We start from the raw sequence: 19,771 nt of genomic DNA, 5'->3' as shown, positions 1-19,771 counted from the left end.
CACCATAGCCCCTGGAAAATAGAAGAGAAGCTCTTGGGGTGGAGATCAGCTTGAGTGCTCCCCTGAAAATGCCACCCGTGGCCAATTTTTTTTTCAATGAAGAATAAAATTTCTTTTCAAATTAGGAGTTTGGTTGTTAATTTCCTTCACCTGTTTTAATGAAATTGTCTCAACCACAGGCACAGAGACATTGAGAGGCAGCATAGGAGCACGTATAGTGTGACTAACTTTGGTTTTTGTTTGCAGGTGCAGGCTGTGTAAGGCCACCAAAGGGATCCCAAGGCAAGCCAGGACTGCCAGGAGCCACAGGTAATGTTCTGCCTTCACCTGTTTCCCACATAGACTGTATTTGAGGGGTATCTTGCCATATCAATTAAAGCTGAGCCTTAGCAGACAGCAAGTTTTAGAAATTTCATTGGAAGACAGCATTAACCTAGCCCTGCCAGAGAGACCTAAGCAGTGTGCAGCCCAGGTGACTTCACCATTCCTGAACTAAGCCTGCCTTTGCCTATGAATGTCAGCCATGGAACAGAAGGCAGCAAGGACAGCCCATTTGCTATTCTCCACATGCAAGTCAGTAAGAGTATACGGAGGTTTATTGGTAGAGAGTGTACTGAGGTCTCTCAGAACTGACTGGACACCTCACAAAGCAAATCCTGTCCTCTGAGAGCAGGGTGATAAAAGGCTTCAATGGAGGACTGTGACACATCCTTCTTACTGTTCCTCCTCAAGTGACGTACGGAGCGCCTTCAGCAAGTGTGAGCCTAAAGTCTGTGACGTGGCTCAGTGTCGTGGGCCAGGCTGTCTGACACAACACGGCTGTGCTGTCTGTAGCCACATACACCTTCCTTGCAGAGCTGGTCCCCCCTAGCCCAGAGGGGCCATCTGGTCATCCTGGGCCTCCCCAGCACTGAGGGTTCCCCACCTCCTTCCAAGAGGAAGAGGAGGTGAGGACAGAGCCTGAGGGACTGTGTGAGATGGAATTGAGAAATGGGCAAGGTGTGGTGAGTGGTCATAATGACTGACCTTGAAGAGGGAATGTCTGACCAGCACTTACAGTTTCCATAAACTTATGTACCCCAGCCTAAGCAATAAAACTGTTTTTCAGTAAGTCCTTCTCATTACCAACTGTAACAACTGACAAAAACCATAGCTGGGTCCTTCACATTTTGGGAAATGTAAAATTCTTGATGCATCTGTTCCTGTGCTGCTGTGCTTTAGCCAAGGTTAGAGATCTGGAGTATAAATTTTAAGGTCAAGCTTTTTTTTTCTTTTTTCAGCACAGGGTTTATTATGGCATACATGGATTGACTGATTGATTTATCAAAGACTAATGGATCTTAAAAGGGAAAATTTTATGTCTGTTGAAAGATTACTTGTGTTTCCTTAGTCCTAATGCCTAAGTTTGTTGCTAGGATCAATGCTTCTTGTTTTCCTTGCAATATTTTAAATTTTTTTCTGAGTATGATGATTTGTTCATTCCTTCATTCACATGAGCTTGATGGTTTTTCTTCCAGTGAGTACAGTCAGATTTAACTCCCAGCTGTAAGACTGATGTAGCACAAGTGATGCTGGTTTTTTGTGTTTTACGTTTTGCATTCTTGGTTAGCTCTTTAACAGATCTTTCTCTGTCTTTGTTAGCTTACATGTTTTAGTTATTTTAAGACTTGGTTTTCATCCTCTCTCTCCAAAACCTGGGAAAGGCCCCTTGCAGAGCCCAGTGCAGAACTCTGTGTAGCTGCATTTCAACCTGAGGCAGTTTTGGAACTGGAAGCCTGGGAGGAAAAGGACACATTTTCACAGCTTCTTTTTGCCATAGCTGTGTCAACTGAATTGTCTGGAGAATCATTTCTACTCACATTGTCCAGACTGACACAAAAGCACCCACACCTTCTTTACACCGTTTTCATTGTCTGCTTAGAGTGATGTGGTTTGTCCACAAGATTTCCCACCTTCTCTTCAGCCAGCATGGAGCTCCACTGCAGACAATAAAGTGTCTTGGTGTCCTAGGTGCTAATGACACACAGTGTATCGAGAAAGGAGTTGTCTTTATAGTCTCCCACCCTGATGTCCTTGTGTTCCTTTGAAATTCCTGGCAACACGCACAGCCCACCCTGAGTTTCATCTTGGTTATTCAGGAGTCTCAAGACCTACATGATTGCTGTTGAATAAAATGTTTAAGCTGTTTTCTGTCTCAAACATACAGCTAAAACATTTGCAAACTAAACGTTGGCCCAAAATAAAAGCATTTTTCTCGCTGCTGTTTGGCACAACATCATCACCAACTAACATCACATAATGAGTTACTGAAATATGTGGTAAGCAGTGGTTGTATTCTCCCTCTGCACCTTCTTTCTCTCACATGGCTTTTTAATTAGTGCTATACTGAACAGAATTAATGAAAGTCAGTTATTGCAGATGGGAAAAAGACCAAGATGCCATTCAGGTAAGAGGCACATTGGAGTTTTTCGTTGAGACCGGAAAGCCTAAGATCTTCCTTTTGATTTCTTCCTGAGAAGTTATTTGTCATATAAGGGAGAGAAAAATATTCCTGCACAGCACTGTGAAATGTTATGCACACTGCATTGGCTGGTTATGTGCACCTTATTTCTCATATTTTTAAATGTTTCCTTCTCCCCTTCACAAATGATAGTTAAAATTACAAATAATCATGGTTAAATAATGGAAATTCAGAAAACTAAAGTGGAAAAAAGTATTAAAATCCAAGTGACAAACCAAGTTTCCTTGGTTCGTCATAGTTAGGGAAACTTGCTTTCAGTAATGAATGAATGAGTTGTAATTAATGGTGATGCTAAGCAGCAACATTTTAAATGTTAAAGCATGTTGTTGACCTTCAAGCCTGAGCTGGGAACTTAGAAAGTTCAGAGTGCTGGAGAGGGTAGGGAAACAAAGCATTCCAAAGGAATTATTTTCAAAGAACTTTACAAAAAATCTTGGTTCACTTGGAATACAGTGAACTAATGAGACTCATGTAATAAAACTATTGCACTGAAAAAAATATATAATTTTTGAAACATGATAAAGGAATCCTACAAAATACTTGCAGGTTTTGAGATGTTAAAAAACAGTAATATTTGCCCTTACTGAAGTGTCAAATAATGTATCACAAGGAAGTAAGGTACCGTTTTTGCTGCCAGGAGAAAAATCAGTATGAGCAAGAGGTCGTTGCCAAAAGAACACTTTTTCAGGGCACATCCTTTCTTTTAGAGGGAATCTGTAGACCTGTAATGTTACAAAAATAGTAATAAGGCTAGTTAATTTGTATTCATTTTTGGGGTTATTAGATCTAACCTTTAGCCTTACATTTCTGCTCCTTGGTTATCTAAACCAGTCTGTTCTTGTTCTGTGATCAGTTTAGCAGGGAAGGGAAAATTTTTTTCCTCCTACAGCATCTCATCTGTGCCCATTTCTGTGAACATTCTTTTTTGATACTGCCTTTTGACCTTAATCTAAAATCCTTAATTTACAAAATATTGAAAGACTCCAAAAGTCTGTGAAACTAATTATCTTCAACCTAGTAGTCTCCATATCATTGGTCTTAAATTCAGGTTAATCCATGTTTGTAAAAGCACTTAACCTAGATTTTTGGTCCATGTTTTGGGATCTTGGATACTTCTAAAGAGCTACTGTATAGTCCCATTAATTTTTTTTTGAAGTTTCATCTTTGCATCCAGAAACACATCATGGTGGTATTTACTACTACCTTTTTTTACATTATATGCACATTTCTGTTTTGTTTGTTCAGATCACACTTTCTTACTTCCTTTTATATAATTTAGGTGCAAAAGGTGCAAGAGGATTCCCAGGTGATCCAGGTCCAATGGGCTTTCCAGGGCTAAATGGTACACGAGGTGATCCAGGTCGGGAAGGATTCCCAGGTCCTCCAGGTATCTTGAAATAATTAGTCATTCTTTACATACTTTTGACCTTTTTACTGCAGTCACTGAAACACAACTACTTGATTCCAGGTACATTTTCACTTACCTTCCCTTCTACATTGAATCAATAAGCCATTAGACAAAACTGCTACTTTTCAAATCCAGAAGTATTTCCTGCAACTTCCATAATGATGAAAAATTTCATAGATGCCAACCTTTTAAAATCTGCTTTATTGTGCAAAATTATAAATGTGACAGTAAAAATTCATTAAATTGTCGTAAAGAAATTCAATAAGATAGGTCAGATTCCAAGTGCATTATACTCATAATGATGATGCAGAAAGGAAGAAAATAATAGTATTATTCCATTCAATTCTTTTCAATATCAGTATAAATTATACTGGACGTATCAAAGGTGGAGTACTAGGTACTCACCATGCACATTGGCAGCTCTGTTCCCAGAGTGTTTGCAAGTGTTCAGTGCCTGTCAGATTTTGTGCTAGTCTGTAATAGGTGCAGATTTTTTAAATCCCAGGGCTTCTGTATCATTCCAGAGGTTCCAGGATGTCCAAGACACATCAGTTCAAGGCACACCAATTCAAGGCACATCAAGGCAGATGTCTGTTTGTAGGTAGCAAGTCAGATGAGCCTGCGTGTGTGCCACTGCACATGTGATCCATGCAATGGCACACACATAAAAGCTACAGAGGGTCTGTATGTTCACAAATCTTCAGTCAGTCCAGCAAGAATTACAGGAATTACCTCCAGAAACTACCACTTCCCTGTGGTAGTTTATTTGGTCAGAGAAATGGGTACTGAGTTGTTTGGGGTTTCTTCTGTACCCCAATACAAAAGCCATTGATGCAACTTAATTTATGAGCTCTCTGGAAATATTTTTGTGTTATCTGATTTCAAAGACCTAAATCCCCACAGATTCTGAAGTGCTGCAAACTTTCCCAAATCCAGTGCCAGGTACTGCTTTGCCCTCAGGCAGCACATGGCCTGATAGTATTCTCTAGACTCATCTACAGCATCTGTAGTAGCAACAGAGAAAGCAGAAGAAAAGCTGATGTGTGTCCTGGTCAACAGGCAAGGGATGCATCATAAAACATGGCTCTGTGCAGCATAGGGCAGGACCATGAACCTCTATCTCCCCTGCTAAGCTCTACAGAGTGCTCTAATTGCTAAATTAGGGCTCCCACATGGCTCCCAGGCCACAGGGACCAATTCTCTGCAGTTTTCCATGCTATCTTTCACTAGTGCTTGGGCTTAATTTTCAGTCCAGGTCCAGTTTTCCAGTCCACAAGAAGCCTTGTCATTTGTGGTAATGGGGGCATCATGTTGGTATATGTAGGATTTGAACTCCAGCATTTGTAGTGAACCCTGTGATGCCTAGTCCCTGTTTTATTTATAGGTTTTACTGGACCCAGAGGAGACAGAGGCCCAAATGGTCTACCTGGACTGCAGGGGCACCCAGGCCTTACAGGGAAATCCGGAGCTCCAGGAGCACCAGGACCGAAGGGCCTTCCTGGTGATGTGTTTGGAGCAGCAGCAGGTTCCCGAGGGGATGTTGGCCTCCCCGGCTTCCCAGGGTTGAAAGGTGCACCAGGAGATCAAGGCATACCAGGAACTAGAGGTAAACACTCCTTCAAATAAAGAAATATTTAAGAGTGTGATACAAATGCAGCCAAATTGTAGGGATGTGAGAGTAGTAAGAGAGCAGGTTAGGATGTGTCAGAGGTACTGATGACCCCACTATCCATTCCCAGTGCCGGATGATCTCCCATTCTTTCCACTTCTGTGTCAGCTGTTGCCAATCTGCCTGGCTCCTCTGAACACTTTCTGGAGATCCATTGTTTATGTTTAGCTCTCCTTCACACTGCTCTACATGAAATCAACTACAGTAGGATACTAGAGAACTGGATTTTGCTCATTTTTGTTGCTTTCAGATGCTATTTTTTTTTCACTGTAGTTAAGGGAATGGTGATGTCGCTATTATCCTGACTTTTCACTTACATATAGCAATAGTACATACAGCAATTTTTTCCCACACCAAAAGATGTCTGGATACTGCATGGCTTTGCTGATCAGCACATTGCAGTAGTGCCAAATTTGTAAATTTTAACTAAGAGGACATAGAGTTAGGTAACTGCTAATAAGCTATTTTACCTTGTCAGTCTTTGGGCATGCACGAATAAGAAAAAGATAGCATTATATACTGATTCACAACTTCAAGGTGTTCATTTTAGTTTACTTCACAGACCATAAAAAACACTCTAAAATCCCTGCAGAAAACAGAGTTTCTCTACAAAATCTGACTTTTTCACTCTCTGAACTCTGTGAAGGACTTTCAAAAGCATATGTGGGAATTTAGCATACCCTGCTACAGAGTTTCAATAGCATTTGGACACATAATTAAATTAGGAGTGCTGATTACCCCCTTCCCCTGTATGGAACTGAGAAAGGAGCAGTAATTGTATGACTAGCTCGAAGCAAGGTTTATCACAGAAACTAGTTTTGGATATCCTTCTCATGACTTTTGATGACAATAAATAAAGAAGAGCGTTGTCTTCCCAGAGTTATTTGAAGTGAGGAGAGCTGGTTTCACCTGCAGTAGAGCCCCAGAGTGAAGGAAAGGGATGAAAGCAGCTCTGTGGCACTTCACAGGTTTGAGAAAAGGCAGAAAACATCACTAACACCTCTGAAAAGGGGAAGAAATCCAATTTCATTTGAAAACAAAAAATTTGGTGTGATTTTCCACTCTCTTTGACAGCATTTCTGTAGAACTAAGCTTTCAGTAGTAAAAAATACAGCAAAAATAAAAAGCATTACTAGTTTGTCTGTTCTTAATTTATTTTACAGTTCTGACAGAATGGCTCCAAATGGCACGTGAATTTTTGTATGAGTATGAACTTTCTTAATTTTACATGAAATGGCTAGGGATTCCTTTATGCCACCTTTGCCACTTCACTCAGAATAGCAAACTAAAGCCTGTATGCTGTTGTTGAGAAAACCCACTTTAAGTGACCACAATTATAAAGCTCATTTAACTACAGTCAAGCCAATGGACCTACACTGATGTAAAACCTGAATAAAGAGAAGCAGATCCGCTTGACCTGGATTTTAAATGCCATGTACTACTTGGATGCTGCTGCTTCTCCAAGCTGAATGAAAAGCAGGCATTATCTTTTAAAACTTAACACCCTCTTTGCCCTTACATGGTAGAGACATAAATTTTCACCCAGTGCAGTAAGTCATGTAGAATCAGGGCCTTTTTGCTTAGGAATTTGTATCGGTCTTACAAATCAATGCCTTGTAACAACCTTACATGAAAATTTCTAAACAACACCACAGATCCCACCATCTGCCTTAAATGTTGCTTTTCCTGCCTATAACATTTTAGAAAAGATACATAGCATTATTTCAGTGGTTCAGTCAGCTGCTTGATTCAGTTCTTACTAAGATATATGTGACAGAGAGCTCAGGAATTACAGAATTATTGGGATTAAAATTGAAAGAGACCTGCTCTATCTATATCCACATGGTGCCAAATCATTACCATTCATTTGAAAGAGTCAATCAACCTTTCTGACACAAATACTGAGATAATTGCTGGTAACATCAATTATTTTAAATCTAAAGACCAGTCCTTTAATTTGTTTTTGCTGTTCTCACTGAATTTTCAAAGGAAAAACACACCCTGGAAGACTAGGGTGTACAGAGAAGAGATATATAAAGACAAGCTCTCTAGATATGATGCTCACTAATGCATGATTTTGGTCTTTTAGGAGCGGATGGTAGCCCAGGTTTGCCAGGACCCAAAGGAGATCCAGGGCCACAAGGTCTCCCTGGTTTGATGGGATTACCAGGAACACCGGGAACACATGGATTCCCAGGTCCACCAGGAAACCGTGGGCCAGATGGTGGGCCTGGCTCTCAAGGACCTCTTGGTGAGGAAGTAACACGGTCCTGTTGATGCCTTAGGTTTTAACTTTTATATTTTTCAATTTCTGTACTGCCTAGTGTGTAACTCTGAAAGTTTCCTGTAGCCTGTTAACTTCTGCTCTCTCGTGCTAGGTAGACATAACAAAGCCTCCCTGGGCCTGCTCTCCAAGGACACCTAGACTGTCCTAGGCCAAAAAGTATAAACCAAAAAGCCTCTAAAGGGGGGGTAAGCTGAGGGGAATTACATCATTAGCTGAAGCTTTAATTGGAGAATTAACCCTTATATGCAAATGAACCAAACCTATAAAAGTGTGAAGAACTCGTGACCTGTTGTCCATCTTGGGGTCCATCTTGGCAGCAGCCTCTGGCTCCCAGGGTGTACCTTTGAAGGCCTTTCAAATAAATACCTACCTTATTCCCTTACTCCTGTCTAGTCTCTGTGTCTAGGAGGCCTCTTAAGGCATCACTGTGTCATTCCTTTTGCCAGTCCTCTGTGGCAGGGCCATTGTATGGTTTCCACAGCAGAAAATAAAGCTTGGGGATGAAATTTCTTCACAGGCAGAGCTGCTGCTTTTCTTTCTATAGCCACTTACCAAGTCAGGTCAGAGCTTGCTGCTGGCAGACTGGGAAAAGGGAGCCACCAAATGGGGGTAGTCTTATGGAAAAGGGGCTTAATTCTTAAATTAAAGAGGAGGGAAAAGTCCTGTTGGTAGTGGGTGTGGAACCAAACTGATAGCGAGGCTGGTTCACACTGATGAGCTGCTTTATCTTTGCAGCCATTTCTGCAATTCTTTGATGAAAAAAATCCTGATTTCCCTCCTTCAATATGAAGCTGGTAGGACAGCAGTTTTCTCCCTCTTGAGCTACCTTGTATGAATCATCATCTATGTCCAAACCTTTTTTACTCTCCCTGTTCTCACGTTTACATGACAGGTCCACCTGGTGCTAGGGGAGAAGATGGTGAGCAAGGTTTTCCTGGCCCTGTGGGCCTGAAGGGTCTGTCTGGTGACAAAGGTGACATGGGTCTCACAGGATTACCAGGTATACGTGGCGTGACTGGTCCCCCTGGCATAAGTGGAATGGATGGCTTTCCAGGAGATAAAGGTGAGCTCTGGACTGCTGCTTTGAAAACAGTAATTGATTAAAGCTGTTCTGTGCTGAGGTGAGCCAGACATATTCTCTGCTGGTCTCCCTCTATTTAAAACAGTAGAATTAGGATAATGTGCCTAATAAATTCCAAAATCACTGCCCGTTTTCCCCTCTGATGTACTTGGCACAGTGGTAGCTCATGATATGCAGCCCTATTTAGAAGAGCAATGGGTGCTTTATTTCTCATTTTAAAAAAAGATACAGTATTTACTATTTTCTCTCTAAAAGTCTTACCCTCATCCTAGTCCCACTGGTCCTCAGTAAAATTTAAGAGATGTTTCCCCAAACCTTGGCTTTAAAGCTTTTTAAAGCTGGGAGCTGTGGACTGAGCAATGCCAAACACAAGACCTCGATGGTGACTTTAGGATACTAATGTTATGTTGAGAAGGTGAGGTCCTCACCTGCCAGCAATGAGAAAATACATATGTGTAATGCACATTGCCTACACCACACGGGGAGTTTCAACAGTGTTCAATTCCACGTGAAGCCAAATTGAGCACAAAGCATGCTTAAAAATGCATGCTGCAATTTCATCAGTTGGAAAGACAGGACAAGACTAGCTCTGGAGTACTGATCAGCTCTCATTTGAGAAAAATTAAGATCTGTTTGTTAGCTTTACCCATGTAAAACAGCATTCTCTTGTTTAGAAAAGAGGAGTAGGGGAATTTTTGGTGAGAAAGGGCCAGCCAGTCCTAGACTCATATCTCTACATGTGGAACAGGCTGACTAAAAACCTTATGTGGAACTAGGTACCTATCTCAAGCTTAGCTCTAGGAGAGGGGTTGTACTGGTCTGTCAGAAGAATACAGTAAGTTCTGGTCATCCCCACAACATCTCCTCTTGGCCAGTTGAGGTGGGTTAGTGTACTCCTGAGAGTACACTACCTCAGGAGCTCTACTACCTCTCAGAGAGCTTGGGTGCCTGCTCCAGACCCAAAGATTTCTGTAGGCATCAAGGCACCCAAAAAATAGGTACTGCTGCACTGAAGTTTTCATACAATTTTGTCATGTGTTGCTGGTTCATATTTACTTAGTTTGCAGAAATCTGAGTGAAATAACAGTTCTCTTCCCCTTCTTTCTTTAAAGGCTCGAAAGGTTCATCTGGCATTGATGGTTTCAAAGGCATGACAGGCCTAAAAGGAAGACCAGGCATCAAGGGAGTCAAAGGAGAATTTGGCCCAGTCGGGGCTCGGGGAGATAAAGGCTCACAGGGTGCCCATGGCTTCAAAGGTATTTGCTTATGGGTGGTACCAGTGTGTTTGCTCTTCACGTCTGCAGAACTATTTTACAAGGACACAAAGACAAAGAAGACACATTTTTCACATGGTAAATTTAGCTCAGACATTCCTCCACCTATTTCACACATGGGCCTCTGGCCAAGAGGCCTGGATTTTAGACTCAGGGAGAGGTTAGTTCTTTACATACTTAAGGCTGGAGACAGACATCTTATTACTCATCTGAGCTCAGACAGTGGCACCTCTGGACATGTGCAGAAGTCAAGAGAGCTTTTTCCCAGGAAGCATAGGATATTTGGGGGAGAATACTTGGATTTTTCTCCAGTTGCACTGTAAAGACAGTGAAATATTCAGAAAACCAGACAATTAAGTAGTTTTAGTAGTAAAAAATCACAAACATTCAGCTGGTATTATCGTTGGTGAAATGAAAACTGTAACTCAGTCCTCTTTTTATTGCACACAATTATCTTTAAATAAATGCTTTGCCACAAGGCCAAAATGTTCTTTCTAGGAACCCTGAGATTGGTATTTTTTTTAAAAAGTATCTGCAATTCAGAGATTGCAGAACAGTGATCCCAGCATCAGTCTCAGCAAAAGCCAAGTGTGAAAGCAGCCCCTGTGAAGAGAAGTGCAAATATGCTTCTTGGCAAAGAAATATAAGACAATGCATAATCACAGGGGACAAGTCTGGGTTACTGGCCTGTCTCTGCACACCACAAAGAACTAAATACAGACATACAGTCTATATGGGTCCCTTCTTCAAGACATTATTTACTGATATCACTGATACTTATTGATAAAGTCAAGAAAGTGAACACTATAACAGATAACAAATCCAAACACTTTCTTTTGCCCAAGGCTTTTTGACTGAGAATTCCCTTTTAATAGAAATGAACTACTTTTCTGTGCTTTCTTCTGTGTGCTTTTCAGGGCTTTTTATAAACCATGATTTTGGGGTTTTTTATAAACACTTGATTCCTAACTGATCTGTTGAGAGACAAATTATCTATCACAGGCAAGTCTGGGTCCAGCTCCCGGGATTGTATGTACAAAAGTTTAGCTCTGTTTTCATGTTTCCTTAACTGTGACTCTTGCACTGCCATGTTATATTGACACAGGTTACTTTTCATGAAGGTGGATTTTCTGTAGCTTGTGCAAGGACATTCCTTTTTCCTAATTCGCTCTTCTGTTCACTTTTCCCAACAGTGCTGCTGACTAACATTTTGTAACATGGTTGGATTTTTTACCCTTTAGGTGACCGTGGGGATCAAGGCCCCCCAGGAGAACCTCCAAAGCTCATGCCCAGCATGATGATGGAAGTCAAAGGTGAAAAAGGAGATGCTGGAGAAAGGGGCACGAAGGGATTCTTTGGCTTAAAAGGTCAGTGGTCACAATAAAACAAGGCAAGCACATTCAGGATTATCAGCCAGTGCTTGTTCTCAGCTACCATATTAAATATTCCCTGTTCATTGTACCACTGTGCTGCAGCCTCCCTAGCAAGGTCTCTGACAGCAGAAGCTGAGCTCCTGGCTGCATTTCACAGAGTCACCCCCAAGGAAAGCTCTGAGGGGTGGGTGTGTGTGGACTTGTACAGCACACTGTGGTGCCATGTTTCGAGACGGCCATTAGCAGGAAAACTTCTTACACACAAGCAACTGCGTGTCAGTCTTTCCTTACTTATATTTCTTCTTCCCTGCCTGCAGGTAGCAAGGGAATGCCAGGCCTTCCTGGAAAGACAGGAACCCCAGGGTCCCCTGGGCATCCCAGCTACGTGGCTGGTGTGAAAGGAGACATCGGCGCAAAAGGGCTGACAGGTCTGAAAGGGTATCCTGGTCCTGCTGGCTCTCCTGGCATCAGAGGCTTCCCTGGCACCACAGGAGTCCGAGTAAGTTCACACACATGAGGGAATATTGGTGCCCCTGTGCTGGCATTCAGCTTTTCAGCAAGTGACATTCACCCCTTGAAATTTTGCTGAACAACGGCAGTGCAAAGATAAAAATGCCATAAGCATTGAATAAATAGATCAAATATTTTTGCTTGCTCCCTCCAACATTAATTAAGCAGAGTCATTTATTTTCTCATTGTGAGACATCCAAATTTCATGTGCCAACTTTTTGCCAGTGAGGACCCAGATGGTTCCTTCTAGCTCCTTGGTTCTGTTGCTGCAGCTGCTGATAAAAATTATTCTCAATGTTGGGCTTACTTTTCTTTTTCTCCCAGAACTTGATGGTATCACTGCCAAAAGTTACTCACTGTCACTTATTTAACAGTAAAAGAGCCTAAGAACCTTAGCTTCTAGAGGGTAATTCACTGTGATTCACTTCAGCTGCAAAATAAGTTACACTGAAAGAAATAAATGCTTAGAAAAGGCCTGACAGTAGACTCACAGACATAATTTATTTAAGAGACACAAAAACTATATTCCTTTCTCAGGTTCTCTTTGCCTTTAGGTTTCAGTAAAATTTTTTTTAACCAAGGACTGCAGGACTGTTACGGTTTAATCTCAGCCAGAAACTAAGCCCTACCCTATCACTTGGTTCCTCAAACATCCCCAGCAGGATGGGGAGAAGAGAATTGGAAGGGCTAAAGTGAGAGAACTCAAAAAGGTGAAAAGTGAATAAGAACAGTTTTCTAATTGAAATAAACTATAATAACAATAAATAATAATAATAATAATGAAAAGGAATATAATAATGATAGATTAATAAAACCCAAGAAAGACAAGTGATACAAATGAAAACAATTGCCCACCACCAACTGGCTGATGCCCAGCCAATGCCCAAGCACTGTTACCCCCCAGCCTATTGTCCCGCCTGCCTTATATGCTGAGCATGAGGCCATATGGTGTGGGATATCCCTTGGGTCAGTTGGGATCAGCTGTCCCAGCTGTGTCCCCTCCCAAATACTTGCTCACCCCCAGGCTGCTCACTGGCAGCGTGGGGTGACAAGCAAAAAATGTCTCGACACTGTGGAAGCGCATTTCAGTAGGAATGAAAACATCCCTGTGTTATCAACAGTGTTTCCAGCACAAATCCAAAACAGTCCTGTACTGGCTACCATGAAGAAAATTAAATCTGCCCCAGCCAAAACCAGCACAAGGACTCACTACTTTATATGCACAATAAGATGTCCTCAATTTCAGACTTAAGCCTTTGCAAACATAACTTCTCCCTTGGTTGGTACTGATTTAGATTAACTGACTGCTGCCAAATCACTCTATAAAGTACTAAAGAAACTCAAAAATGGGAAATTTAATAGCCTTTTTAAAATATTTCCAAAACCAGCTGCTTGGAAGGTTGACTAAATGCTTGGAAGGTTGACTAAATGCTCATCCTCACTAACTGATGCCTGTTTTCAATCATACGATAGGGAGAAAAAGGCATTCCAGGAATTTCAGGCCATTTTGGTACTCCTGGCTCACATGGAGAAATAGGTGAGTTTGTTCTCTTATCTGAGCACCCTCCGTATTCATCACCCATCAAATATGTGACATTAAGATCTGAGGGGTCTCTGTTGCAGTGCTAGGTTTAGTTTAGCAAGCTGCAGCTTTCCCTGGGAGCTCAGCGGAGTGTTTAGGGCAGTGTGACCATTTTGCCATCCCGTAGTCCATTTCGGACGGCTCCGCCCTCTTGCTCCAGCAGCTCTCAGCTCTACAACACAGTGACAGCAAAGGAGGCGAGAAGGGTCCCTCCATAAGGGTTTCAGAGGACCTTTAATGGTTACATCACGTCCCAGCAATCCCCAGAGGCAGAGAGACCTTGTGATCTCGGCGCAGGGGGGTTTTATCAGGGGCTCAGGGGCGGTACATGGGCGGAGTTGGGGTACAGGAACCAATAGGGAGAGCCCGAGGGAGGGGCCAGGGCCAGGGGCAGGGGAAAGCGGGGTGGGGGAACAATATGGGATAAGAAAAGCAGTGAGTAAACGGATCGCCACAGGTCTCCGTGGATCTTCAATCTCAAAGAGTCTTTCCACAGTCTTACAGAATGATATTGTAGATGTGGGAGGCTGTAAAAAGGTTAATACTGTTAATTTCATGCCACATGTGCTGTCCATGGATAAATCCATCTGTGGCAAGGAGGGAGGCTGTTCTACAGACTTTTTTTTGCTTTCTTTAATTTACTCCTCTTTTATTCTAGAAAGATAATTGTTGAATTTTGCCTCAAGTTGCAATTCCTCAAAACAACAGGAAGTACTGTTTAAATTAAAGCCTTACCACTCATGTTCATTTTTATTTGAAATAGGTGATCGGGGAGATACTGTAAACTTACCAGGAATGCCAGGCCTTAAAGGGGAAGTTGGTGTGCCAGGCTTAACAGGTATTAATTTCACAGTTGCTCTTTGGATATCTTTCTTTCACATATTAAAGTTCCCAGAGGAAAGGAGGGGGAGTTTTGTATGGGCTCTTGAATGTGTGCTCTCATGACAGCTCCAGGAGAGGTTCATCTTTTCTTTATTGAAATAAATATGTGCTACATTTGCCTCTTCAACTGAAAATACCATTATAGCAGTAAACATCATCACATGCAACTCTAGTAAACATTTTTATATTATTTTTTTTGCTATTGATGACCAAAGGAGCATTATCAGGCCATGATTATAGAAGATGGGATAGCAAAGTCTCATAGATTTTGGACTGAATTGTTAGGTAATGTATTAAAATTTCCCTGCACATGCAGTCCACTTGAACATCAGTGTCATATTCCACATAATTTGGGGAGTACTTTTAAAAACAAGTTCAGTGATCGTTTGGCCAGATGACTGTTCATGCTCCCAGATTACGTAAGCACCCTGACTAGAAGAATGCCTTTATGTGACAAGACCAGGACCCATTCAGTAGCCAAGTTCACTTTATGCTTGTTTGCTTAAGGTTGTATAGATATTATTAAAATAAGGTACTGGTTTTGTGGTTTTCCAGGTATAAGAGGAGGTGTGGGGCCAAAAGGAGAAGGTGGTGATCCTGGTTTCCCTGGCATTGAAGGCCTCAAGGGCACGCAGGGTGTCCCTGGCTCTGTGGGACCGGAAGGTAAAATATTCTTTTTAACACTTCAAAGAATAACATTGTTTAAGAGGAAAAAGAAAAATACTCTTTCCATCAAAAGAAAGTCATTATGTTTTTTAATATGTTCATCATTCTGTAAGTTGGTGAAGAGCAGTTACAAGGATGTGGAACTCACAGCAGAAGTTAAGAGAAAATTGCAGAAACCTAACTCTGCTTCATACCAGTTTTTGCTTCTTTATAGCAACCACGTGTCCAGTCAAAGTGTTGTATTGCTGGCATACTCAAGTATTCTAATGTTGTCTCAGTACTACAAGGAGTGGGCTTTTCAATGACCTTTTCTGCCATAAATGAAGTCAGTATCCCCCAGGACACAGTTACAGAGCCTTCGAGCCAGGCTCATTGGCCAACTGTACAAGAGAATCCAAGTCAGGTTCAGCTGAGGCCAGATCATACACTCAGGACTTAAGAACATGTCTTGTTGCAGGAGGATCATGGAAAGGCTCTTTCAGAACAGTTGTTCCACATTTCTCCTTATTAGAGGGCTTAGAAACTCCAGCCAAAAGTGGAAGAGTTTTGATAGGTGCCTCACTGGGAAACAGTTCTTGTCTGATGAGCTTCTCAGTCAGAAAGGCAAAACAGGTGCAGGAGAGGGGGAAAGTGACATGCACAGCAATGAAATCACTTATTGTAACTGGCAATAGAAGTCAAATTATCATTTTAATAGGAGGAGCCCACTGTCTTTCTGACGTTGTCAGAAACCTGAAGCTTGTAATGAGTTTGTCTCTCCTACCTGTGCTCTCTTTAGTTTTCTTGCACTTGGATGAGCAGTGCAGTGTCATACAATGACATTAGGAAGGGAAAGTCTTCAGTTTGCTGCCTGGGGGAATGAAAGTAGCACAAGTTGGTGTTTTGGGCTGTTGGTTTTAAGGATGCTCATGACCAATGATTCATTGTTGTCACACAGGTTTGCCAGGACTGGTTGGCCCCCCAGGGCAGCAAGGAAGCCCTGGGACACCTGGATTTCCAGGTGAAAAGGGAACTCCCGGCTGGCCTGGCTTACCAGGACAAGCAGGTATTTGTAGATTTTCAGCTATTCAATCATTTCTGTCTGAACACTTGCAAATGTTCCTTTGGGTTGAAGAAGAAAGGGGGTTTTTGCAGTTCAGAGTGGCAGAGTTTCCCCTGCTAAAACATTTATTCCTCATAAAGTCCAGGTGTATTAACAAAGACACTTGGTTGCTTTCTGATTTATGGCTTCTGGTGTCTTCTCAGCTCATTTTAACTGTTGATGACCTCTTCAACTAGGAAAGTAGTTTTCAGGAAGCACACTCATTTTTCATGACAGCTAGGAAGAAAAAACAATAAAAAAATTATTAAATATGCAGCAAGGGTAATGATATACAATATGAGAATATTGGAATTAGATAGCAAGCAACATATTTGTCCTACATCATCACCAAAAACTGTTAACTGATTCAGTATCGAGTTTCAAGAATGAATTCCTTACGGCTTAGACAGAATTGTGCTATCAAAATGCAGGTGATAGTTTAAAATGAAGCTGTTTGTATCATAGGATACAGAATCTCAATGGTTGCCACTTAATTCCTTAATATATTAAGCTAGCAGGTTTTTTCTACCTTATAGCCAGAAATCACCCTGCTTTTAGTAAGATTCTTCTATCTGAATCTGCATCAAAGCTCAGCTAATACAGTTTTGAAGACTGCTTTTTTAGACAGTGAAGAGAGACAGACAGACACTTATTTTTCTGAGATTGAATAATCCTCCAGAGCTGTGGCCATTGTCTAGCTTTAACATCATATTCACCACTTTGACAGGTACAAATAGATGGAATAAATTTTACCTGTAACAATAGTAACAGTAGCTGTTAGACATTTCATTAGGGTTTTGTTGGGGTTTTTTAAATGAGACAGAGTGAATTGCTCCTGAAGACAGCTTTATTATAACCACATTTAGAGTCTACAATTATGTCATAATTGTCTTGGCTTGAGGATTTTGGAAAACTAAATGGGTACTAATAAAACTCTGGAAGCAAGGCTGGAACTAATGGCATGCTACCAGATGGATCAGAGATATTTAAAAACTATCTCTGGAGTAATGAGTTTATCAGATAATTACAAAATTTGCCAATCACAAACTATGGTGTGGTGTATTTCATAATAAACTTATGGTAATTAATTAATTTTCAGATAATACACCATATTTTAACACAGAATAGCATTTATTCAAGCTTTTCTTTTTTTTTTGGCCCAGGAATATATATAGACTAATAGAAACTATTATGATAATCATGAATGTCATTTTAAAACAGGCCAGCCTGGCTTAAGAGGAATCAGTGGACTGCATGGTTTACCAGGCACTAAGGGTTTACCAGGATCACCAGGTAAGTGAGGCTGTTACTCTGCCTGTTCACAGGCACAACATTGTGTTGGCTTCAAGTTTTGTTAGTGAGGTCTTTGTAATGCAACTTTCTTAACTGTGTCCTCAAAAGCTTTGGAATGTGCTTCATTATTGTGGGCTCTGGCAAACAACTTCGTACACTATGTGCTACCCCACAGGTGGATTAGAACACAACTTCAAATTATAACTTCTTTCCTCTGATAAAGTTAAAACCTCAAGGTCTTTTTTCTCATCATGAGCCATTTTTTCAATGAGCCATTACAGACTCATGTATTTTGTAAATCCACATGCTCTATACATGTACTTTAGCATGCATTGTTATATGCAGAAACATTTCAGCTTTCCTTCTTGTTCTGAACAACTCTCAACAGGTTCAGATGGGTATGGCTCTGCAGGTTTCCCAGGCACAGTGGGTGACAAAGGAGAAGCAGGAGAGCCGAGCAGAGTAGAAGGTGGCCGAGGACCTCCAGGCCAGAAGGGAGACAGAGGTGTTCCAGGTTTGTATTCCAGAGAATGGGATCCATCTGTTATTTGTTTCATCTGTGGGTGTTAGAGAGGTCACAAAGTGCATAGTTGTGTAGGAGAACTCCCGAAGTCAGGAAGGTCACTGTTTGGAGTTTGTGCTGCAGCTCAGCCAGCCCTTGCTCAGAAACAGCAGTGTGTATTCCCCAGTGCTGGACAGCCTGAGTCCTTCCCCATGGTAGCAACATGTTGTAGCACCCACTGGGCCCAGCAAGCTGCAAATGCCAGAGGCTACTCTCAACCATCGGTTCTCCAAATATTTTTAATGAAGCTCCAGTTACACAAATGCATGACCCCTCTCTCTTTTTTTGCAAGCCTGTCCATATTTACCTTTCTCCTGAAAGCCTCACTGTTTGTCAAAGTGTGATGGTCCTGCTGACACCTCGGGGGCTCTGTTTCCATACACGGTGCTTTGCTGGTGCCATCACCCCTCGTGCAGAGTAAGGTCCAACCCCCCATGCTGTAACAGGCTGTGCTCATCTCAGGATGGGTCACCACCTGGTTTTCATCCATCAAGAAGCCACCAGACTGATGTTATGAACAAATTACAGGAGTTTTGTGGGTTTGTTTTTTATATTTTTCCAACATTTTGGCTCTAAAAGGATTAAGGATTGACAGAGATATAAAACCTTACTGCCTTTGCCTGCGTGGTTCAATGGCTCATTCCTATTCTTTTGTGTTACACTTTATTGTTACTAACACGCTGTGCCATCTCAAACACTATTCAGAGATTTATTATCAAGCATTAGAAAAAGCAGCTTACCTCATCCATGGATATTTGTCACAATTATAAACAGAAGGTCGACTTCCTGACAACTTCAATATACTTTAAAAAATAATCAGTTATTGGTAGGGCAGATTTTTGGCCATTTAACAATTTTTCATCTGTAGAGAACTTCTTGGATTTGAACTTTTGGTTTTAACTGACCCCAGAAAATGCTAAGTGTGAGCCCTGACTCTGCAGGCACAGAAGAACAAAGCTGCTTTCCTGCCTGCTTCAGTATACCTAGGGTATTTTGAGTACTTCCTATCTTGAAATATTTTACCTGGCAAACACAAGATTATTAGTATTCTACACAGTGAGATGTAATTAGCTACCCAGAGAGCTTTGGCAGAGAACTAGTATTTTAAAATTCTTTAAAAAAAACCTTCCACAGTAACATCTGAAAAAATAAAAATCGGTAGGAATTGCAGGTGTTTTCTATTTTGAAAATCCCACTTCTTAGTCTAAGGTGAGTCCTTTTAATTGCAATTGTGCATTTCTTTTCTTGCAGTACTGATTATTTCTTCTCTTCCTTTCAGGAGTCCCAGGACCCTTTGGTATTCCTGGGCAGGAAGGATTTCCAGGGCCTCCTGGGATTTCAAATATATCAGGATATCCTGGTGATAAAGGTTCCCCAGGTCTAGATGGAGTGCCAGGTAATTCATGCAACAGCAGTCACTGTTATTTCTGAATTGATTCAGTAAAGTAGCCCTATTAAACACAACACTGAAATTGTTGGACGGAACTAATGGTACATCAGGTAACAGAGACAGACCTCTTGAAAGCAAAAGGCAGTTCCTCCAGGTTGTCCTGATGAAAGGATTTGAATTTCATGCAAATAA

The 19,771-nt window shown here is 41.4% G+C and overlaps 1 protein-coding gene across 2 annotated transcripts in view; it reads left to right on the top strand.

Annotated features, from left to right (window-relative positions):
* The window catches only part of COL4A2 (collagen type IV alpha 2 chain), a 145,858-nt gene that overhangs the window by 116,084 nt on the left and 10,003 nt on the right, over window positions 1-19,771 (top strand). For both annotated transcript variants that reach the window (XM_082277674.1, XM_082277675.1), the window contains 15 exons: window positions 247-309; window positions 3,801-3,908; window positions 5,314-5,535; window positions 7,688-7,849; window positions 8,778-8,948; window positions 10,079-10,222; window positions 11,482-11,607; window positions 11,931-12,112; window positions 13,597-13,660; window positions 14,469-14,543; window positions 15,143-15,250; window positions 16,191-16,298; window positions 17,556-17,627; window positions 18,016-18,141; window positions 19,469-19,585. In XM_082277674.1, the coding sequence (XP_082133800.1) occupies window positions 247-309; window positions 3,801-3,908; window positions 5,314-5,535; window positions 7,688-7,849; window positions 8,778-8,948; window positions 10,079-10,222; window positions 11,482-11,607; window positions 11,931-12,112; window positions 13,597-13,660; window positions 14,469-14,543; window positions 15,143-15,250; window positions 16,191-16,298; window positions 17,556-17,627; window positions 18,016-18,141; window positions 19,469-19,585 (1,848 nt within the window). The remainder of the gene's footprint in view (window positions 1-246; window positions 310-3,800; window positions 3,909-5,313; window positions 5,536-7,687; window positions 7,850-8,777; window positions 8,949-10,078; window positions 10,223-11,481; window positions 11,608-11,930; window positions 12,113-13,596; window positions 13,661-14,468; window positions 14,544-15,142; window positions 15,251-16,190; window positions 16,299-17,555; window positions 17,628-18,015; window positions 18,142-19,468; window positions 19,586-19,771) is intronic.

This window comes from Coloeus monedula, assembly GCF_965178545.1.
Source record: "Coloeus monedula genome assembly, chromosome: 3".
NCBI lineage: Eukaryota > Metazoa > Chordata > Aves > Passeriformes > Corvidae > Coloeus > Coloeus monedula.
Note: the sequence above shows the minus strand (reverse complement) of the source record. Positions and strands in the feature narration are given on the sequence as shown.